This window comes from Anolis carolinensis, chromosome 5 (assembly GCF_035594765.1).
Source record: "Anolis carolinensis isolate JA03-04 chromosome 5, rAnoCar3.1.pri, whole genome shotgun sequence".
NCBI lineage: Eukaryota > Metazoa > Chordata > Lepidosauria > Squamata > Dactyloidae > Anolis > Anolis carolinensis.
In genome coordinates, this window is record NC_085845.1 from 83,065,407 (window position 1) to 83,089,616 (window position 24,210).

At 38.3% G+C, this 24,210-nt stretch overlaps 2 protein-coding genes across 3 annotated transcripts in view; one reads left to right on the forward strand and one right to left on the reverse strand.

The window, feature by feature from the left end:
- The window catches only part of lamb1 (laminin subunit beta 1), a 100,606-nt gene extending 99,971 nt beyond the window's left edge, over positions 1-635 (forward strand). Inside the window, exon 33 of the mRNA XM_016994011.2 lies at positions 245-635. Within this exon, the coding sequence (XP_016849500.2) occupies positions 245-378 (134 nt within the window). The 3' untranslated portion in view covers positions 379-635. The remainder of the gene's footprint in view (positions 1-244) is intronic.
- On the reverse strand, positions 552-24,202 carry dld (dihydrolipoamide dehydrogenase). Of its 2 annotated transcripts, none has more exons than XM_062981701.1 (14): positions 24,032-24,200; positions 19,366-19,441; positions 17,799-17,878; positions 15,772-15,840; positions 14,336-14,405; positions 13,518-13,618; positions 12,292-12,435; positions 12,032-12,133; positions 10,303-10,493; positions 8,228-8,398; positions 6,559-6,748; positions 4,497-4,634; positions 3,147-3,236; positions 552-2,777 (listed from the first exon to the last, which is right to left on the reverse strand). In XM_062981701.1, the coding sequence occupies exons 1-14, from the start codon at positions 24,068-24,070 to the stop codon at positions 2,712-2,714; spliced, it is 1,527 nt and encodes a 508-aa protein (XP_062837771.1). In that variant the 5' UTR covers positions 24,071-24,200; the 3' UTR covers positions 552-2,711. The 2 variants fall into 2 exon arrangements, with proteins under 2 accessions (XP_062837771.1, XP_062837772.1); XM_062981702.1 differs by lacking the exon at positions 552-2,777 and adding an exon at positions 3,721-3,791 and having other exon boundaries at positions 24,032-24,202.
- Positions 24,203-24,210: the final 8 nt, after the last annotated feature.

The window sequence follows — 24,210 nt, forward strand, 5'->3', positions numbered from 1 at the left end:
TAACATTCATTTCTCATCTCCCAAATCCATTTTCTCAGCACCGTGGCACAAAACATTATCAAATCCAGCTGTTACTTTAATTTTTGTAAGAAACTTCTTTCTCCCCCCCCCCCCTTTCTCTCACAAGGCCAAACAGCTTATATTGTGAAACTGAACTCGTTTCCAGTTGTAGCATGGCCTTTTCTCCAAACTATCCCACATGCCACTTGCTGCTAGATTAACCCTGTGTTCCCTTTTCTTGCAGAATTGGAAGACACCTATGAGAAAAACCAACGAATCTTAGAAGACAAGGCCAGGCAAGTGGTGCAATTAGAAGAAACCGTTCGTGGCCTCTTGCAGGCCATCAGCCAAAAAGTTGCGGTTTACAGCACTTGTTAATAATTGGAATTTGGAATGAAGACCTTAAGGAGGAAAAAATGTAAACCAGCAGACAAGTTGTGGACCAGTGAGACACCCGAGAAGACTAAATATCAGCTTTAGTATCGTGAAACCAAATATTTTTTTTATCTCTTGCCTTATAAAATAAAAAATAGTACTTTTGTAACAAAGTATACGATTCATTTAACCAATGTTACTTTATTATCCCAAATGGCAATTAACCCTTTTTAAACTGCCAATAAAATATTAGCTTCAAAGATGGGATTTTAAACCAATTACTTTCAATTATAGGCCCCTGCTTTCTAGCCTTAACACTATACATGGGATGCCATTGTTTTACATTTGCTCATTGCCACTATTCCCATTTTGATGGAAATGCTACATAGTCAAATTGGTTTTGCATGTACATAATAAGACTAGGATGAACAAGACACAAATCCCCTTAGTGACAGTATGAAATTATTTCCTTTGAATAGCTACATAAAATCAATGTATTAATAACTTCCATGCACCTGTTTCAAACTGTTTCAATACTCCACTTAAGACACATCACATGAAAGATGTACGGAAAATGAACCTTTGAATTTACAGGTTGAATCCAAAAGTGCACTTGTGCTCATGAAAGGAGCATTATACTAACATGAAAGTGTGTGAGTTATGTGAGAACCTCCCTTTCACCAAACTATATTTTTATATCCAAAGCAGTTACAATAAAAAATATGCTTACACTGCATGTTTTTATTTTCAAGGGTTACCTTATCCCTGGACATGAATTATTTGCAAAAAAAAAAAGTCAATTTATTTACATGGTATTTTTCCCCAAAAAATTATGTTTATTTATAACCCGCTTTTTCTCTCCACAAAGGAGACTCAAAGCAAATCCAAGTCACAGTTATACTGAACTAAGCTGGGGATGTTTTGAAAAGAGGTCTGTTTATCGAACTATTTTGTAGTTCTTCCTTATGCAGCACACATGTCCTCATTTCTGTCCCAGGCATGAAACCATACTCCTAAAACAATTCTTATAGTGACTATTCTGTATCTACAGTTAAGAAATGACCCTTAGCGTTTTCATTCTTCCACCCAAGTCTTATTGAAACTGTGTTGGAAAACCTCAACACACCCGACTGAAAACATTATCATTTATACATCACTATCAGGAAGAAAACCATTACAGAGCACTGTACCAGTCCATAATTAAAAAGCTATTAATTGCATAGCCAATATATCCTGTAACAAAACAATTCAAAACTGATCTTCCACCTGCAGCTTTTCACTTGTTATTTCAGACTTTTAAAAAAGTTTGCAACCAAGAAGTTTGTCAAATTAAGCAAGAAAAGAGAGGGTTCTTATCAATGGTTTTCCCACTCAGTTTTTGTTTTCTGAAAGAATTTCGCAGTTTCATTAAAGTGGAGGTATTTTCAGTCTTTGAAAAAAGGTATAAAGCAAAATCAGGTTCGTACATTTTGCAGTTCTCTGCACTGTAATTTAAAAGCAGTATACAATAAGTCTAGCTTTAGTTCAGAGCACTGTAATGCAAAAAAGGTATGTAATAAAATCTACAGTTAACCAGCCACATTCACTGATGTTAGGGGCACAGGACCCTTGCAAAAGTTTTAAAAACCAAGTATTGTTTCTTTTTTATCTGAGAGACCACCTCTCAAAAAATACAGAGTTTCTCCAGCATGACTCTATGGTCAACTTCAACTGAATTGTATTTAGAGGACTTAAAGTTCCCAGAGGAACTTGAGATGTTCTCTCAAAGAATTTCTAGGTCCTTTAGCTTAATTCTATGATCACTGGGGTACCTAGATATCCCTAGAGAGAGTATTTTAATCAAATATGTGAATAACCAAATCCTAAAAAGTCAAATCCAGAAATGTGGAGGGCCAGCTGAACTACTTATTCCTTTCACTGAAATTAAAATAGCACTGTGCGAAGGTGACCGCAGCATATAGTGTCAACCCACTGTAGTAAAGGTTCCTCATCAATGACAGAACAACGCTAGATAATAATGAGCCATTATATTTTGCCCAGCAACATGATGGAACTATGAAGGACTATACAATCTTAAGCAGTGATCTCCATTGCTTGTATCCTGCAAAACTCAGAATGTAGAAACAAACAGAAATCAATATATTCAATATACAGGTGTTGGGTGCTTTCCCCTCTCCACAACCTCATACTGTTTTAAATATTTCGCATTTTAAACAAAAGTCCATTGATGTCGTCTGAGAAACAGACCAAGCTTTCCGAAGACCAAGCTTTCTACAAAGCCTCTAGTCAAGTTTTACAGGAAAATAAGCTTTGTACACCATAGATATCCTTTCATTTTAGAAGTTGATAGCTTTGCCAAATGATGCTGCCAGGTTTGCTTCTCTGAAGGCTTCAGATACAGTCTGTTAGAAACAAAGGAAAGTAATTAGAAAATTGAAAGGGCACCGAGTATAGAGAACAAAAAATATGCAGGTCAAGATTCTAGACCAAATTGCAACAGACTTCAGATTGTTGTGCCAGAGGAAGTGGGTGCATCCCAATTAATTGGGGGACAACCCTCCATCACTTATAATGGCTGCTGCCTAGTAAAGCAGGATTAGGGAGCTCTGAAGATCATGACAAAAGTGCTTCAGTCATGAATAGTTTTTGTGAATCCAAATCAATAACACATGCATAACTCTAGGTTACACATTTGTAACTGTGACTATGAATTCCAGCTGCAGCAGGCTGGATATTTAATCCAATTAGAGACAAAATGACAAAGAGCTTACTGGATGTGCATGGCAAACTCTGGCTACATCTTCACATGATGCTCCGTATTCCATTGCAAGGGCAGCTTCATTGATCATTTCTCCAGCCCCCTGAAAAAACAGCAATACAAGAAAAACATGAAAGAGGAAAAGCAGAATGGCAGATAACTAAATAAAGATTAAATTGTAGGATCTGTGTTAACTGTGCAGATCAAATATATGATACTGGCAGTCCCTGAGTTACAAATGTTCAATTTACATCCGACTCATAGTTAAGAACGAGGCTAAGACAACAGGAAGTGAGAGGAAATCTACCTCTAGAAAGGGAAATTCATTCCTGGAAAAAAGGTGTATCCACTGAAGCGTTATCACCAATCCTTGTTTCCACAACAACCCAACACTTTCAAATACCATTGTCATAAGAACAGAAAATGAGGTGAAATCTGCTGAACAAGGGCATAGACAGCAAAACAAACATTACAGGAATGTGAACCCTTCCTTATGCTACCCAAAACTGGGGAAAATTTGGCTGGAGTTACACTTAAAAATTATACTTGTTCCGACTTACATACAAATTCAATTTAATAACACTTACAAAATCTATCTTGTTTGTAACTTGGGACTGTACTTGCCAATGTTTGTGCTGAACATATGTAAGTTTCCATCCTAAAAAATTAAAGGACGGTATCTTGCTCAGAGTGAATCTTATGAATGCTTCATAATTTAACACGGACGTACCTACATCTCCCACATGATACGCAACCCTTCTAATAATTGTGACAATGTGCATCCAGAGCAATCTTATGCAGTGTCCCATTGCATAATGGGAAGCCCGATTGTGTAAGTGGACAATATGCAATGGAGTCCTTGCAATACAATAGGAGACATGTTGCTACAAGCAGCTCTTTTCATGATATTGTTAAATCTCTGCTCTCATTCTAAGAATACAAATGTAGTGCTATAGCCCATTTCTATTTTACAAGATGGTGGAGCTTAACTACCTAACAGAATGCAACTAAAGTGTTCAGTAACTGAGTTACGAAAAAAATCTGTGTTTATTTGAATTACCCATAAATATAAAACTACTTATTCCAATACTTTCCTCAGAAATACTTGACCTAAATAATAAATATGCTGCATATAAAACGAAGGGGCATGCATATCAAGTGTTTCGGAAGTTAAATCAGCTGTCTGGGACAGATAAAATATGTTTAAATATGTAACATATTTTGAATTCCTAAAAGCTATATGCAAATATTTCAACAGCAGCATTGCACATAGCTCAGTTATTATGGATTTCTATTAATCAGACATAAAGACCTTCAAGGTTTCATAGCACTATAATACAGGAGGATCCTGCAAGGTACTCACTGCGCCTAGAATATGAGCTCCGAGCATCCTGTCAGTTGTTTTGTGACTTAACATCTTCACCAACCCATCTGTGTCAGCATTGGTCTTTGCTCTGCTGTTAGCAGCAAAAGGAAATTTCCCAACTTTGTACTCTATCCCCTTAAAAGAAAACATAATATATATATTATATGTTATTGAAAATTAGCAATTGTATCTGGCAAAAATGAACTAACAATTGTTTTAAAAAGCATCACACATATTCTAGTTTCTTTGGAGGTGGAAAACCTGAACCTTGGGATAAAGCAACTCACAGGGCATTGGAGGCGGACATTAATATCCCATCATACAAATACAAATAAATAAATGCTAAACTTTAGAGATAGATATCATACAGAAAGGTCTGAGTGAAATTTCAAGTGATTACTTTATACCAGTGGTTCTCAACTTGTGGATCCCCAGATGTTTTGGTCTTCAACTTCCAGAAATCCTAACAGCTGGTAAACTGGCTGGGATTTCTGGGAGTTGTAGGCCAAAATACCTGGGGACCTACAGGAGAGAATCACTGCTTTATGCAGAAGAGCTTTCATCATAGAGTTCCTACCTTCTACCTGCCCAACCTAGAGACAACTGCATATCTTTGTGCAAGATCTTCTAACAATTCACTAAAAGCAGAACTGTGGCCTAGAACTGATTTAAGAAAGGGACATATGAGCAAGAGTGTGAAACACCCCTTTCCTGTCCACACCTGAGGCTTGTACAATTCCCTTTCCTCCAACTGGGACCCCAATTCTGGAAATTTGCTTTGCTAAAAACAAAAAGGTACTTGGAGAAAAAAATGACCAGAAGGTATGCTATAAGGAGGTGAGATTCTCTTTCTGTTTCAGTTCCATAAAATCAACTTAGCAATGTTATAATAGTCACAAAATATATCTTTAATTAAAACAGTCCTCCAAATGAACAACAAAGTCACTTTTAAGGATCAAAGACCATGCAGAATTCAGTGCTGGTTGTCTGCCAGAAGCTCAATAGGATGGACCCATCCTGACCTCCAATGGGAAGGGATTTCACAATTGCGGTGCTACTATAGAGAACTATAAATCAAATGACTCAATGTACAGTAGTTATTATGCTTCCATTAGAACATCCATTTTATCTGATTTCAATGCAGAGTTAGACAAAGAGAAAGGGCATCATTTTACTTGGTGGTTGATTGATATTATTAACTCTTGTTTTATTGTCTTACTGTGTTTCATTTTTTTTTGGTATATTGTTCAATGTATTTATGCTGTTGTTTTTGTAAATTGCGCTAGTTGGGCCTTGCCCCATGTGAGCCTCCCCGAGTCCCCGCGGGGAGATGGTCGCGGGGTATAAATAAAGTATTATTATTATTATTATTATTATTATTATTATTATTATTATTATTATTATTATCATTTTATACTAAACAAGAGCCATATGTATTCCATTGGCTTCACTGAGGCAAAAGTGTGATATCTTAGTCAAGATCCAATCCCTCACACTCTTCTCCAATTGCCAGTTCAATCAAAACCAAGTAAGGTTTCAACTGAGCAGACAGGTCAGTGTATGAGGGATTAGAAAATACCAAGCTGGCCTATCTATGTTTAACGCTGTAGTATAGAACTCAACATAATCACTCAAGCATTAGTTTTGAAGACGCTATCTACTTCCCGCTGCTCTTCACCCCATTAAATAAATTATGCTCATTTGATAGCTTGCCTAAGCAACATCTGGGGGCCATTACAAAAGGGAAGGCCAAACGTTCTTCCAGTTCAAACACTGGCTTTCAACTACATCACCACTACTACATCAATTGCATCACCATTAACGTGTGCCTTTGGACAGACTGCTTCATGACATTGTTTTTAAATTGAATAAAATCTCTTTCAACCCCCAACTACCTCCCTGATTCAAACACTGGCTTACAATTGCATCACTACCATTGTCAGGTCCACTAATATGAATCTTTGAGGCAGAATAAGCTTGCTACAAATCATAGGTTCTGAAATGGAATACAATCACATTGTTTTGCTGATAGGAAAAGAACAGAATCCATGAAGAGTACCTCTTCTTTCAGCTGTTCTTCAGATTTGCCAATCCAGGCAACTTCAGGGTGTGTATAAACTACTGAAGGCACACAGTTGTAGTCAATATGAACTGCACCTCCGGCTATTCCCTCAACACAAAGAATGCCTTCATCTTCAGCTTTGTGAGCAAGCATTGGCCCAGCGACTACATCGCCAATAGCATAAATGCTGTAGGGAAAATGAACTCAAGTGAGAAATTCCATATTGTTATGTATATTAAACATCAAGGTATGTTTTACATGCATTAGCATGACTATAATTACCTACAGAAATCTAGACTGAAACAGTTAAATAGTGCTAACTGTATTTGAAATGCTTTATGTTTTGGGGCAAAAATATTTTTGAGATGCAGCTTCTTTTTGATCCAAAGACAACTAAGAAAATTCAAAATTCCCAGGCAGTGATGCCTGTATTGAACCAATTCCAAAGTATAAAATATATTATGCATGCCTGCAGGGTTTCACCTTCTTCATCAGGAAATCTTTTTTAAAGATATAGGAGACAAATAGTGGCAATGTTAGAGCTGTATGATTTTTCCCCATGTTTCTTCTGTTGGATTCATAACCCACATACTGAAAGAAGAAGCCAGTGAAACTTTGAAAGCTAAAAAAATGAATTTTATCCTTTGGAGTTGGCCCAATAATGGCATTACTGCTCATGAATGTATGTTACTGTATATCCAACACAACTACAGTAGAGTCTCGCTTATCCAACATAAAGGGGCCGGCAGAACACTGGATAAGCGAAAATGTTGGATAATAAGGAGGGATTAAAGAAAAGCCTATTAAATGTCAAATTGTTATGATTTTACAAATTAAGCACCAAAAGATCATCTTTTACAACAATTCGACAGAAAAAACAGTTCAATACATGGTAATGTTACCTAGTAATTACTGTATTTATGAATTCAGCACCAAAACATCGCAATGTATTAAAACATTGTCTACAAAAACACTGGCTATTAACAAATTGACTACAAATAAAGATAGAATTGTGTTAAATGATCTTAGAGTAACAACACTGTTAGAAGTTAAATCTGGAAAAACGCAGTCCTTGCTGCCTAGAGAAACAGCTGTGGATCTGGGAGGGAGGCAGACTGCTTTGGATAATTCAGAACGCTGGATAAGCGAAGGTTGGATTAGCAAGACTCTACTGTACCCGTAAATATACTTCCTGAGAAACATCAGTCATTTAGATAGCAACCAAGCTACAGAATAATCATAGCAAAACTTGGAAAGTCAAACCAACTTATCTACTTGTTTATAAATCTTCATGCACTTCAACGATGTAGCCCTTATGTTCCATTTAATGCAAGAATAAAATGAGTGATTTCAATCACCATGTTATTAAACAAAAATATCAGAATTATAATAACGCTACGTAAAACAATTTTTGTTCCTGGGTTTTTGTGGAACAAGCTGCAGCACATTTTGCTATAGTTTTTCAATGAATATCTCATAGAGTCTCAACCAATTCAACATAGTTTGAGGCAGCCACAAAAGCGAACTTTCTGGAATATGACAATTAATTTTAAAGTAAGTACCACACAATTTAACAGGAAATAACTCTTTCAAACCAGGAACAGATTTGTTTTCAAATTTTGTTACATTGTGTAATCAAACAAAACCGCCTGATTATTTTACTTACTTTGGCACTTTGGTTTGGAATCTGTTGTTGATGGGGATTCTACCTTTGTTATCTAGTTCAATACCAACATCTTCCAGACCAAGATTTTTAGTGAAAGGACGCCGCCCAATGCAAACCAAAAGGACATCACAAGTAATCACTTCTGCCTTGCCACCAGCAGCAGCTTCAATCCTGAGAGGAAAAAAGGAGTAGGAAAATCTTGGTACATAAGCATAAATGCCACACATTGTTAACACATTTTATAGAATTAAATTTTAATTATTTTGTTTTTTCCTGCAGATATGTGTTGTGACTGCGCCTTCGGGGATTATGGTTGATGGTGATGGAATTCGGAGAGGAAGAAAAAACCCTCGTGATGAAGGTTCACTGGAGGAGTTGCGCAGGAAGCGACTTAGAGAGCTATATGGGGGATCTTCTGAGGAAGATTCAGATGGGGAGATGGATGCTGAGGAACAGGTGGTGGCTGGGGAAGCGGGCACTGAATGGGCACAGCCACCGGAGATGTCTGGGGATTTGGGGCTTATGGATACTTCTGAACCTGGGGTTTCTGCAGGAGCTGATCCCAATTGGGATGCTTGGAGAAGGGAGGATGGTTCTTTAAGTGTTCATGGGGCTAAGTGTGGGCAGGATGATTGGGACTCCGACGAATTGCTAGGTACTCCAGATCCACGAGCTCTAGCTGTGTGGAGTTCAGACTCTGAGTAGATTTGGGACACCTGGTGTTTGGGTGTGAGTGTTTGGTCACCCAGGAGGAAGGGGAATAAAATGGGAATGTTTGGCCACTGCACTTTGCGTGTGGCAAGGTGTTGCTGAGGCGCCATTGGGATCTCTGTGTTTCTGGACTTGGACTGTGATTCGGATCTGCTGATACCATCTGGCTTGGCTCTCGCTGTGTCTTATCGTGGACCTGTTTTGGATGACTGCACCCTCTTCGGACTTTGGATTGAATTTGACCTGGCTTCTGTCTACGCCCTCTGACTGACGGCTACTCCCGGCTTCTGACTATTGGTTTGTCTTTCGGAATTTCTGCTGCCTCCTGACCTGACCTTGGATTCTTCTGACGACGGCTATTCATCATCCCTTTGAGGCTCTCGGCTTATCTGCACCGTGGAAGCAGCTTTACTGCTTTTCTAGTTTGTTTATTTTCCAGCAATTAACTCTATTTGTTTTCCAAAGCTGAATTGAAGCGTTATTTAGTTTTTAATTGAATGCCAGCATGGGAAATTAGCGTGGCTCGTTTTTTGAGTTATTATTGTCCAATCTACTCTCGAAACACTGAAAAGTGAAGTGTTTCAAGGATATTTCCTGTGTTTATGTTATTTTTTGGCTTATCTTCGGAATAAACTTTGTTTTGTATGTTAACTGGCGTCTGACTCTTGACAATATGTGTAATTACATAAAGAACACATTAGAGCACATACAGACAAACAACCCAGATTATAAACCTTTTCTGCTGACTTCATCACCAAATCACCATTTCAGTAATGAATGGATGCATTCAACAAATTGTTTCAATCAAAGTTCTAGTCAGGTGTTCCATCACCATGCTTCCACCCCTTCTCTGTGTATTTTAAAATCCTGCACCCTTCACTTGTTCCCTATGTTGCTGAGAAAAGTCTGAAAACTATGAATGGTAACCAAGTGAATGCATTTACCAAGCTTTGCATCACTGGAAACCCTGTCTTAATGGGGTTTCTGATAGAATGAAACATTATTAACTATGTTCAGCCAAATGCAGTTGGAGGCTCCTTTTTGAGACCTTCCCCAGCAACAGAGTATAATTGGAAGTGGGAAGCCAGCCCTCTATTCAAAATGGAGAGAAAAACTGCTTGAAACCTTGTTAAGACATTCACTGTTGTGCATGAGCAAGAAGCATTTACTCATTCTTACGTTTCAAAAATGTCAAAAACCAGTACGTTCAATTAAATAATCTATCATCTTGTTGCTGAAAACACCTCTCCACAGATATTTGAAATGAACCACATTTCTCTCAGTGCTAAATGTGATAATTGGCTAGTTTAGGTTTTTATATAGCAACCTAATATGGGGATATATTTTGCAAGCTCAGAACTTACGCAACATCAATCTTTCCATCTGGTTTCTTGGTAGCACCTGTAACTTTGGTATTTAGTTTAAATTTAAGCCCTTGCTTCTGGAGAATACGTTGGAAGTTTTTTGATATCTCCATGTCAATGCCCAATCCACCAACATGGCCCAAGAATTCCACAGCTGTCACATCAGCACCTAGGCGCTGCCAGACCGAGCCCTGCAATAAGCAAAGCAAGTTGAGATTTTAAGAAAAAAGGCAATTTTATAGTTCCATTGTATTGTTTCAGTTACACACTCATTACAATAACAGTATGTCTAACATGGAAGAGTAACTTCAACTATGAACCTTTAAAACAAACTAGTAATCTTTTAATCTTTTACAAAATGCCTTGCAGATTATCAGAATTTTACACACTAGTCAACTTGAAAAATAATAGATCATTAACAGAGCATAACCATATTCAGTTCTCTAATACCGCTATGAAACATGATTTTTGTTTCTGAGTTATAAACGTCATTTCCTAATTGGCTCTATCATAAAAACATTGAAAAAGTTGATTAAACTGCTGCACACATTTTGCTAGTTTTTCAATGAGTATCTCATCATGTCTCAGCCAATTCAACATAGTTTGTGGCAGCCACAAAAACAAAGTTTCTGGAGTATAACAACCACTTTCAAAGTAGGTACAGCACAATTAAACAGGAAATGACACTTTCAAACCAGAAACAGATTTTTTTCAAATTTCGTTACATAGTGTATTCAGCAGAAAACAAGCTGGCTCTGCCACTTGGCGGCACTGTTCTTCCCTTTCTGCTCAAATTAATAATGCTGCCTCAATAATAACCCCTGAAAAATTATGCAAGACAAGTCAATTCACCAAGATGATGTATTTCATCTATTCACAGACAAGTACCTGCATGATAAATGCCCTCATAAAGCCTTAACGCCAAAGGCCATCAGAGGCAGGAGTTTAATCAACTACAGGCAGTCCCCGAGTTACAAACATCCGACTTATATACAAACGTGAAAGATGAGAGGATAGGAATGGATAGGAAATCTATCCCTCAGAAAGGAAATTCATTCTTGGAAAAGTTATCATAGGGAAAAAGTAACTACACTGAAGTTTTATCACCAATCCTTGTTTCCTCAAGAACCACTGTATTAGGGAATGTTTTGGTTAAACAATTATCTCTATCTTTCCATGCACACCATTCACAATACTCTTCTACAGGAATGTTAATCCTTCCCTATGCTATCCAAGTATGTACCTGTTCCAACTTACATACAAATTCAACTGAAGAATAAACCCACAGAACCTATCTTGTTCATTTTTTTTTCGTGTCAGGAGCAACTTGAGTTGCTTCTGGAGTGAGAGAATTGGCCGTCTGCAAGGACGTTGCCCAGGGGACGCCCAGATGTTTTTGATGTTTTTACCATCCTTGTGGGAGGCTTCTCTCATGTCCCCGCATGGAGCTGGAGCTGATAGAGGGAGCTCATCCGCACTCTGGGATTCGAACCTGGCAGCTTTCAGCAACCCAACCTTCAAGTCACTTAGTCCACTACGCCATCTGGGGGCTCCATCTTGTTCATAACCCAGAGACTGCCTGTATTAAGTACACTACCTATTTTTGTTCATCACCTTCCAGTTAATATCTCTACTGCAGCTACATTATATCAAAGTGCAAAAATTGCTATTTTTTCTTAAACATCACACCTCAGTTTAAAAAAAAAAGGGGGGGGGGGACATTTCTCACCAGTTCCACACCAATGACTCCAGCACCAATAACAACCATTTTTTCAGGAACTTGCTTCAATGACAGTGCACCAGTGGATGATACTATTGTTTCTTCATCAATCTAAACAAATGGAAAGCAGGAGAGGGCGTGAATTTCCACTTTTACATGAAAGATATTTATTTGTATACAAAGATACTCAGTATATGAAATACCATCAGCTTTCCCTCATTTAAAAGTTGCCACACAATGATGACTTCTTGAATAGTAGTACTTCATACCGTAATTCCTGGAAAAGGTGTCACTTCTGAGCCTGTAGCTATAAGGATGTTCTTTGTATTAATAACCTGAGTGCTGCCATCTTCTTTGGTTGCTGTGACCTGGTTTTTGCCTGTTATTTTTCCAAATCCAGGCACATGTGTTACCTTCCAAAAACAAGTAAACAAACATGGTACATTTTTTAAAATCAATGAACTAAGAAGCATTTCAGTCTTTTACCAATTATACCACTAACTGCAACACTTTTCCTGATATTTTAGAGGAAGATCTGAAATCTGATATACAAAATAGATGTAGCAGCGATTTCCAGAGCATTGAGCATTGAGGACTCACCATGAGGCAAATGCTAGATCATAGATAGGAAATATGTAGCTCTCCAGATGCTGGGCTGCAAGTTCTATGATCCTTCATTAGCTCTGTTAGCAAGACTACGCATTCCCTATGGATGTATTAAAGTAGAGGTTCTCAACCTGTGGGTCCCCAGGTGTTTTGGCCTACAACTCTCAGAAATCCCAGCCAGTTTATCAGCTGTTAGAATTTCTGGGAGCTGAAGGCCAAAAAATCTGGGGACCCACAGGTTGAGAACCACTGTATCAAGGGAATGTCTTGTTTAAACAATTATCTCTATCTTTCAATGTACACCATTCACAATACTCTTCTAGCAGCAGCCTAGTCTGGTCACAGTTCCCAAGACAATAAAGGGAACAGTCAGCCAATCACAATTAGATGTATGAACAAAGAATACAAATATAATTATTCAGAAAGGACGCTAGGCCCTGACACAATATGGATGAGGTGGCTAAAAAAACATTGGGACTCTCCAGTTCCATGCTTCACAATAGAAGAAAAGTTTCAAGGGACAGAGTGTTGCGGGATGTAGACACTATGTCCAAATCTTAGCTGAGCAAACAACTTCCTGTTTTTCTTTTTTGATTAATGTAAATAACCATGATCACTCATAACTTCTCTCACAAGCCCATCCATTTAAATTTAAAAGTGGGGATAAAAGCCTTATCCCCCCTGCTTGCTGAATGAACAGGAAATTGATGGCTGTCAAGCCAATTTGATTAGCCAATCAGACAAAGAATGCAGCCTATGTAGACAAAAATGCCCCCCCCCCCCACTTTCCTGTTAAAAAAGTAAAAAAAACTAAAGGTTAAAGGGACATAAACTATGGAGAGGAAAAGTGCAAGGGAAAAGCTGTTTTTATGCATGAGCCAAAACATACCTTGTTCTGTTTAAACAAATGAGCAATTCCACCTGTTAAGGCTTTCACTGCACCGCTCTTCTGTTCCATCATCTTCTCTAAATTCAGCCGGAGTCCTGTAACTGTTTAATACAGGTGTTATTTTTGTGATATGTTATATGTAGTTTTGAGTAGTTAATACTTTTAAGCACAATTCACAGATCAATTAGATTAAACTCATAATGAAGGAGGTGGCAAACAGTTCCCAATATTGTGGAATTAGTCACTCTGAAGGCCACCCTTCATCGGCTGTCCCAAGACTGTGGAATGACCTGCCGGAAGAGTTCCAACATCTAGATCAGTTATCGCAATTTAAGACACAAGTGTCTTCCTGCAAGCCTACCCAGACTATTTCAATGACTAATTTTATACTTGCATCTTATGTTTAATCTCTGTTTTGTGTATTTTAATATGTATTTTGTGGAAATACATTTTAATGTGTGTATTTAAAAAATGTTCTTAGGTGACTGTGTATTTTAGCAATGTTGTAACCTGTCTCGAGCTGTGAGGAAAAGAATATCATCATCATCATCATCATCATCATCATCATCATCATCATCATCATCATTATCATCACCATCCACTGTTTATAATTTTATTAATATTGTTTAATACAGTCAATATTTATTTAGAATCACCAGATTCAACAGGATTTACTTTCTGGTGAAGGAGCTTAAGATAGTAGCCTAAATTACTTACACAGATGACCCAACATATCAGTCTCCTAAAATGCCTGATCTCAGGCACACTTAGCAGAATCTGGGATGTGTGAAATGTGAATAGATGCACTACATACTTACTTTCAATTCCTCTACTCGCGAAGTCTTTTCCATGGGCCAAATGGTAGAAGTGTGAATTATTTAGTAAGGCCTGTGACATAAAAACAAAATAAAGCGAAACAAAGCATGTTCCATTAAAATATGAATTTGTTTGGCATAATTATTTCTTCTAAGATTATAATGGAGTGATTCAACATTGCTCATCAATGGAAGTTCAGTACTACTCTAGAACATTCAGATCCCTGAAATAGAAGGTTTCAGGAGGAAACCTGTTTGTACATGGCAGAATTGGTGCAGTACTTCAAAGAAAGTATTACCATAACCAATTTCAAAGGATTTTTTTCTTTTAATAATTCTTCTTTTACCACCCACACAGGTCTAGTTTAAATGGGGGTGAAAAGGAGAAGGAGAGAAACAAAGGAAAGGTAGTAGTAAATTGGAAATCCATTTTGTTACCTGCAAACAAATCTTTAGAGACATAGGGTAAGTGAAGTAGAAATAAAAGCAACTACCAGTTAAGCATTGTAACAAAATCGTGACAGAAACACAGCCATTTCAAACTGGTTTCATCTTTTTGAAGCATCCCATATATGGACAATTTGATGAGCTACATACATAAACCTACTCAAAATAAAAGTTACATTTTATATGGCATATGGTGAATCCTCCTCACAACTTTATAATGTAGGCCAGTCCCAAAGTTATTATTTATTTATTTACAACATTTATATCCCGCCCTTCTCACCCGAGGGGACTCAGGGCGGCTTACAAAAATTGGCAAAATTTAATGCCCAAAATACAATCATATAAACAAAACAGTAACAGATCTATTAATACCATGGTTAAAACACATTATAAAACCTTAAAAACGTATATATAATTAATTCAATTCGTCCGAGATCCTCATTCTACATCCTTAAATCAGTCCATGTCAACTTTGCCATTTACTCATCAAAAGCTTGGGCGCATAACCATGTTTTCACGGCCCTTCTGAATCCCAGCAGGGTAGGAGCCTGTCGGATATCTCCAGGGAGGGCGTTCCACAGCCGGGGAGCCACCACCGAGAAGGCCCTGTCCCTCGTTCCCACCAGCCGCGCCTGTGAGACAGGTGGGACTGAGAGCAGGGCCTCTCCAGATGATCTTAGTGATCTTACTGGTTCATAGGAGGAGATACGTTCGGACAAGTAGATTGGGCCAGAACCGTTATATTATATAATATTCCTTATCCAGGAATATTATATAATATTCCTGGATAAGGAATGTGGCCCTTGGTGTCTCAATCTAAATCTTAGTCTGAAATATTAACCACATCACGTTCTGAAAGGACAGTTTAGGACTTCTCAATGCTCTCATTACAATTTGATCAAATGAACATAATTCCATTAAGCCCCAGTAACACTTTCATACAAAAACTGATATAGATAGGCAATTCAAAGAATACTAAATCCTTTACCTACCTTAGAAGGTATACACCCAACATTCAAACAGGTTCCACCTAATGTTTCATTCTTCTCCACACAGACTGTCTAAGATTTAAATGAAAGGAATTTTTTGGTTAAAGCGTCTGCATCATAGATCAAATGCAGTATAAAATATTCCTATACTTTTTGTGCAAGGGAAACTTTCATCTGTCCTTTGTTCCAGAATCATCCATGAGCATGTCAGAACAACCAGTTACATTCAAACTTTAATAATAGACTTTATTGTGGAGAAATCAAGATAGTGCCTGGGTGGAGATAGGCCCAAGACCAATTAATAAATCTTTACTGTTCCCTGAAAGCAATAGCATGGACATTGATTCTCTGGGGTTCCTTACTCAAACAGGAAGGCAAACCAACATCCCCCAAGCTGATAGAAAGTTGACATGTTAGTGTTAAAGACATGTAAAGCAGCTTGGAACCGACAACACACCTGCCTTTTGAGGTCCAGTTGATGCCAACTTTGGCTTCCTTCTAGTGTCAAAACATGGCTTTTTATTAATATTTTTAACACAATGTACTTTTAAATGCACATGTACTTGACTTGAAATTGTTTTAGCCAGGTAAGCTATTTTAACTAGCAAATAAATAAACATTGTAACTTGCTATACCCAGTAGCATTTTTCAAGCTGCCAAGGTTTCAATTTCTAGCTTAGTAGCTGTCAAGCATTTAACAATTATAAACAGCACTTCCAGATGTTGCCAGAAATTAGGAATCTGGTCAACATGGTCTGGCAAACAACTGTTTTTTAGTTACTGTGAACTGCCTCAGGTTTAAATAAATTTATCATTTGGCAAGAATTGCCCCATGTGAACAGTTGCCTAAAGCATCTAGGGTTAGGCATGGGCAAACTCCAGCCCTCCAGGTGTTTTGGACTTCAACTCCCAGAAATCCCAGCCAACTAACAGCTGTTAGGAATTGTGGGAGTTGAAGTCCAAAACACCTGGAAGGCCGATGTTTGCCCATGCTTGATCCAGGTTCTTCTTGCAAGATATTCATGTTGTAATTTTTACTGAATACCTGTACAGCAAGAGCTTCATAGATTCTGTATTACATATTGGCATATGAGCCTATTTATCTGAAATCATGAGTTCAGGGACATAGGACTGAATTGACACTTCCCTCAGAGATCTTAGATGAGATCTGACAATGAAACCCTTCCTGGCTCATCCCAGCCACTCTGCAAGATTTTAAAGCACTATTGTTTTCTAAGAGTAGAAACCAAGGATTGCCACCGTGGACAGGAGTCAGTCCAAATATGGTGGCTAATCCATGTACACATCAGGGTCGGTTTACATTATTGCTGATTTACATTATTCCTTAAAACTACTAACATCAAAGGTTTTTCCTCCAATATGTCAAGGACTGGCACCATATTTATGCCCGTTGGCTATAACTGTTACTTGCTTTTTTGGAAGCATGTCACAGACTGGTAACCAATGGCCACAGATCACTGAAAGACCATGGATAACCATTTTGAATAGCACTGGTCTAGAGTCATTCCTTTCCTCATAGAGGGAAGACTTTTTTTCAGACAACTGCAAGGCATCAAAATCTAGATGCATCATTACTTCTGCTCTGCCAGCAGGATCTCAGCAGGGTATGGGAGAGATTGAAGGATCTGATCTACTGAAGTATTTTGCTAGTTATGATTACTACTGAAATTATAGATTTGGGGATACATTATTGGGGAATTATTAAAGTACTTGTTTCAATATGAACTTTCAGCAATGCATATTCTCTACACGCTGTTTATCTAGTATATTCAGCCTCCCTTCCTTTATACATATGAAGCATGTACATTGCCTTTATGTATACAACAGCACTTCTCTTCAGCAAACAATTTTGTCTTTATAACAGCTTCTTTAGACTTCAGATGCTGAAGTTTCCAAGATCTCAATGGTCCACCTATAAATAGTCACTTGACTTTTGACATGATTAACTCTTCACAAGATTATCTGGATTACTGCAACATTTTCTGATTTATCTCACCATGTCTGCTCACCTTAAAGCCAAGCTGAGCAGATTTGATAGCTGCAACATAACCCCCTGGACCAGAACCAATGACTGTTACATCAGCATCAACTAAAAGGAGAGAAAACAAAATCTTTAAAGAAGTGTTGGAGAAAATATAAGATTTCTGCTAAAATATCACCTTACTTAACAAGTACATATAAAGATAGCCAAAAAGAAATATATCTAAAGAAGCACTCCTGAGTGCTTCACAATTACTTGTTACAAATATCCATATTAATAATCACAATGAATATTATAAACATCATAAATATTATAAATATTATATTCATCACATCTTCCAAAACAAGTCTATTTCTTCTTCACATTTATCTGTGAATCCTTATCTATTATTGAAAGACAAAGCTGTGTTAATCTGGATCAATATACAAAAGGATCTCGTAGCACTTTTAAGATTACGTCAAAGAAAAAACTTGGAAGCACAGACTTTTGTAGACTTGAGTCTGCTTCTGATGCATCTGATGTAGATTTAAGTTTATGAAAGCCTACATTACAGATTTCTCTCTCTGTTAGTCTCAAATGTGTTTTAAGGGCCATTTCCACATCAATTATTTCTAACATGTTAGCAACCATGCAAATGTTGCCACTGATGAAGTAGATTTCTACTTTCTTGCAAGCTATTTTTTTCTAACATCATTCAGTTCTACTATTCTGGATTGCAATAACTGAAGTCAGCAACTTCATATTACAAGTTTTGATTATCTGAACAATTATGTCCCGCTCTCTACACAATACCCCCAAGTAAATTGACAATCCCACCCAACTATTATTAAAGCTGTAATCAATGAGACCCAATCCAATGTTGTTTAAATACTGAATGGCAAGACTCCACTTTCTACAGGACTGCAGCTATGGCTAGACAAAACAATTCCACTTTTAATCAAACCTTTGGCTATATCTAAGAACAACAGAAGAGCTATACTTTTGAATATTATCACACTAAAATGGCGTATTGAAGCTTTGAGTAGATTCTGCTTCTACTTTTAACAAAGCAGAGATAAATATTTAACAGTATTGTTAAATCATCAGCTTTATGTAAAAAACTTCGGCAACTTGGGAACATATGGCAAAATTTATTTTTGCATATTACAACGGCAAGATCTTGGGACTACAATGCTCTGTGCTGAAGCAAAAACAGAACATTCTATAGCAGTGGTTCTCAACCTGTGAGTCCCCAGGTATTTTGGCCTACAACTTCCAGAAATCCAGAAAGCCAGTTTACCAGCTGTTAGGATTTCTGGGAGTTGAAAGCCAAAACATCTGGGGACCCACAGGTTGAGAACCACTTCTATAGGCTATCTGCAATCATTGTCATCATCATCACCCCAAAACACCTTGAGAAGTCACATTCAGACTTAGAACAAAGATGTAACACTATACAGTGCAGAAGAATTTTAATCATTCTCTATGATGTAGCTTAATCATATATCACACAAGAAACCATATAAGTTAGAATACTGATAGTGTGACCTGTGAATTTATCCAACTATAAATTTATCCAACTATATTTTCAAATAAAAAAGCTATTTAATCTGTACCTTGGTCAGCATAGGTTCTTAAAGGCACCACAGAAATGCCTTGTAAGCCATGATGAATCTGGCTAAAATGGCCCCTCTGAAATGAAAAGAGAAATAAAACATTTAAAAATCATTCCAATAAAAATGTCATATAATAATACATTTTGATGGAAAATTAAATTATCATTCTCAAGGTGTACTCATTTTCACACTGATGCAAATTAAATATCTGCATTTCTCTCTTTCTCTCTCTCACACACACACGTGTGTGTATGTCTTTTCATCTTAATCTGAATCACCAAAGTTAGAATAGCACAGTATAAATGTGTATTTTGTAAAAACTATAAAATATGGTTTCTATATTCTGGCCATTTGTGATTTTTACACAGAAATAGAAAAATACAAGTTGGAGAAGCTCTTTGGAAATTAATTTTAATTAATGACTCTTTTGGAGATTGCTTACCACTGTTGATTGGAAGTGACAAAGTCCATTTTCAGATAAGTTCACAAGCTAATACTTCCTCATTTTTGTTTGATATTTAGCCCTTGGAATTAACCCTTGCATATTTTGTTTATCTAGTAAGTCATATATATGAGGCAATTTCAAGACTGACATCTCTGAAATATTAGTACATGGGCTACAATGGCCAATTTCAAAAGGTCTTGCAGGTGGCCAAATTTCTTTATCCTAAGTCAGTATTCTGTACTCTGGCCAATCTTCATAAGGCAAGCCAACATAGCTAATACCCCTTAGTAGGAGTAATAACCATGGCCATTAATAAAAGGTGAGCTGTTAAAAATACACATTAGATGCTCATCAACTCAGGACAGGAGTACTAAAGGGCATTAAGGCAGTACAACCAACTGGGCAACGCATTAGCAGAATGGTCCACAAACCTGGTTAAGGGCACAGTAAGTGATACACTCCTGCCTTGCTCTCCCACACAGTAACACTGTCTACTCCCTATAAAAGCTGAGATCTAAAACCATCCTTCAGAAATTACATCTGCAATGAAACATGCACTTGGGTGACACATATTGACTGACTTATCAGCAAGCCACCACAGGACTAAAAGTTAGTAACTTTACTTGTTTTTGTGTTTGCTGTGGTTTCCCAAAACCAATGTCAGTGTACTATCTAATCAACAGCTGGGAAAGGCAGAGAAGAAAAACAAACAGTCCCTAGAAAGCTGCTATATGCATTTGTTGAGGTTAGAGACACAGAACCCCTGTGAAAGTGAAAAATGTGAACAACTAAATTACTATTTTTCTTTACTGAACACTTCTCCCAGCATGACTCTGGTTGAATTCGACTGGAAGGTGACCACAGAATTGCACTGGAGGATTTTCAGGTTCCTAGAGAGCTGTTGTCTCTAGAAATCTCTAGGTCCTCCAGCATGACTGGAGAAACCAGAGGATTACACAGGATGACCTTGAGATTCCTAGAAATAATACAGTAAAGTCTCAGTTAACTAGAACTCAAGCAGCTGGAACTTTGCAACCAGCAAAGAAATTACAGAAATAAAGTTTTTTAAAGCTGTTTTTATAATACAATAAAACTCTGTTACATTAAATTTGTCTTTATTTGGTTTTAATTGTTGCATTTCATTATTAAGATCAAGTCAATACAGTTTATGGTATAGTATGAGGCATAGAATTAAATAGATCTAATTTTTGGAGTTACTCTCAAGTAACCCAAAATTACATTCATCCAGCATCTACCAACCCCTATGGGTGCTGGTTAACTGACATTCTACTGAGTATTAATCAAATTGGTGAGTAATCAAATTCACAAAAGTCACGAAATGCAAATGTGTAGGGATGACTGTAATGACACTTGAGCAACCACAGGTTTTGGTATCCACAGAAGATCCTGGGACCAAATCCCAGCAGATACAAGGGCCCACTATACAGGCAGCCCACAAATTATGAACAAGATAGTTTATGTAGATTTGTTCTTAAGTTGAATTGTATGTAAGTCAGAACAGGAACTTTTTAAAGTATATCTCCAGCTAGAAAGAGAGAGACAGAGAGCATTTTGGATAGCACAGGGAAGGGCTAACACTCCTGTGGGGTTTGTTTTGCTATCTCTGCCTGTTGGGGATTTCAGAAAATTAATCAGGAGTGACAAGAAAGATCATATGTTATGGACTTGAGTAAAGTGCTATACATATCTCAATAAGATGCCACATGAATTTTGAATGTATATTGTAGTTGTTTTTCTTAATTTGTTTATTATGCTCATATTTATTGTTGATGTACTCTGATTGTTGTTTATGTGATTTTAATATGTTGTAAACCCCGGTGGCGAAGTGTGTTAAAGCACTGAGCTGCTGAACTTGCAGACCAAAAGGTCCCAGGTTCAAATCCCGGGAGCGGAGTGAACGCCCGCTGTTGCTCCAGCTTCTGCCAACCTAGCAGTTCGAAAACATGCCAATGTGAGTAGATCAATAGGTACCGCTCCGGCAGGAAGTTAACGGCGCTCCATGCAGTCATGCCGGCCACATGACCTTGGAGGTGTCTATGGACAACGCCGGCTCTTCGGCTTAGAAATGGAGATGAGCACCAACCCCCAGAGTCAGACATGACTGGACTTAACGTCAGGGGAAACCTTTACCTTTACCTAAGCCGCTTTGGGTCCCGTGAGGGAGAAAAGTGGGATATAAATAAAGATTTACAGTTGAGTCTCTCTTATCCAACATTCAGGATTATCCAATGCAGTCTGCCTCCCACCCAGATCCACAGCTGTTTCTCTAGGCAGCAAGGACTGAACTTTTTATGGATTTAACTTCTGACAATGTTGTTACTGCAAGTTCATTTTATGCAATTCTATCTTTATTTGTAGTCATTTTGTTAGTAGTCAATGTTTTTATAGTCAATTTTTTTCAATACAGTGCGATGTTTTGGTGCTAAATTTGTAAATATAGTAATTACTACATAACATCACTGTGTATTGAGCTGCTTTTTCTGTTGATTTGTTGTAAAACATGATGTTTTGGGGCTTAATTTGTAAAATCATAATGTAATTTGATGTTTAATAGTATTTTCCTTAATCCTGCCATATTATTCAACATTTTTGCTTATCCAACGTTGTGCCGGCCCGTTTATGTTGGATAAACTATCAGTACAGTAGTCTCTCGCCTATCCAAGTTCCGCTTATCCAAGGTTCTGTATTATCGAACACAGTTTGCCTTTTAGTAGTCAATGTTTTTGTAGTCAATTTTTCAATAAATTGCAAAATTTTGGTGCTAAATTCATAAATACAGTAATTATTACATAACGTTACTGTGTACTGAACTGCTTTTTCTATCCATTTGTTGTAAAGCATGATGTTTTGGTGCTTAATTTGTAAAATCATAACATAATTTGATATTTAATAGGCTTTACCTTAATCTCTCCTTATTATCCAAAATATTCGCTTATCCAATGTTCTGCTGGCCTGTTTATGATGGGTGAGACTCTACTACAGGGGTCCCCAAACTTTTTAAACAGGGGGCCAGTTTATGGTCCCTCAGACCATTGGAGGGCCGGAATATAGTTTAAAAAAAAGAAAAGAAAGAAACTATGAACAAATTCCTATGCAGTGCACACTGCACATATCTTATTTTGAAGTAAAAAAACAAAGGAATAAATACAGCCTCAATGTTAATCATAATCATAATAAAAATAATAAAGTGGGTTGGAAGAGACCCCTTGGGCCATTTAGTCCAACCTCCTTTTGCCTTTGTGCACCAAAAGCACTAGCAAAGCACCCCTTAATGATGAATTAATTATTAATTAAATAATAATTAAAATACCATTATAAACAAGAAAAGCTTTGGAAGGCATGCACTAGGAGAGGGGGGAGACAGGAAAGGCGGAGGAGGAGGGAGCTGCCGGCGCAGGGGCTGGATAAATGGCTTCAATGGGCCGCATGTGGCCCCCAGGCCTTAGTTTGGGGACCCCTGCTCTACTGTATTATTATTATTATTCTCACTTATGTTCATGTGACACCGCAGCCCTACAGCCAACACAGTTTGGAAAGCTCTGTTTTGCAACCTCATCATACCAGAGCATGGACCCACTTGAAATCTGATTTCTGCCCCATGCAGAAATCTGTCGTTTGAAGTTTAGTGAGAACTCTGGCTGTGAAGCTTAAAGGCCCTTCCCTTAAACTACAAGCCTCAGAATTCTGCAAGAGGCAGAAACTGGATTTAAAGTGGATCCATGCTCTAGTGGTCCCTAAGTCAGCAGGCCCTTTGGTGCAGACATGGACAAACTTCAGCCCTCCAGGAGTTTTGGATTTCAACTCCCACAATTCCTAACAGCCGGTTAGTAGGCTGTTAGGAATTGTGGGAGTTGAAGTCCAAAGCACCTGGAGGGCCGAAGTTTGCCCATACCTGCGTTTGGTGCCATTCCCCCTGACGGTGTCACTCAGGAGGCGCAGCTCCCCCTCCCAGTGACCCTTCCGCGCCCTCCAGCCCACTTCCCTTCAGGAAAAGAGACGAGCGTGCTTTGCTTGAGAGCCCTTCAGGCTCTGGCTGCAGACGGGGCTCCCCTTCAGGAAAGGACGGCGCTGAGGGCCAGAGAGGACCCAAGGGCGGCGCGGGGCATGACGGGATGCGGCCCTCTCTTTCTCTCTCTATTTATCCGTCAGGCCTGCACCTCGGGCCTACGCCTTCCCCTTTCCCACGGCTCCTGGCCCTACCTTGGCGAGGGCGCAACAGACTCGGCTCCACGTCTGCATGGCGGCTGCTTTCACAGTTCCCTCTGAGGCAGCAGCAGCGGCACCGCCAAGGACACTGAAGACTCGCGCAGGCGCACAACGGGAGAGGAGGCCGGGGTGCCCTCAAGGTCCTCCTCAGCAGAAGCAGCCGCCTCGAGGAG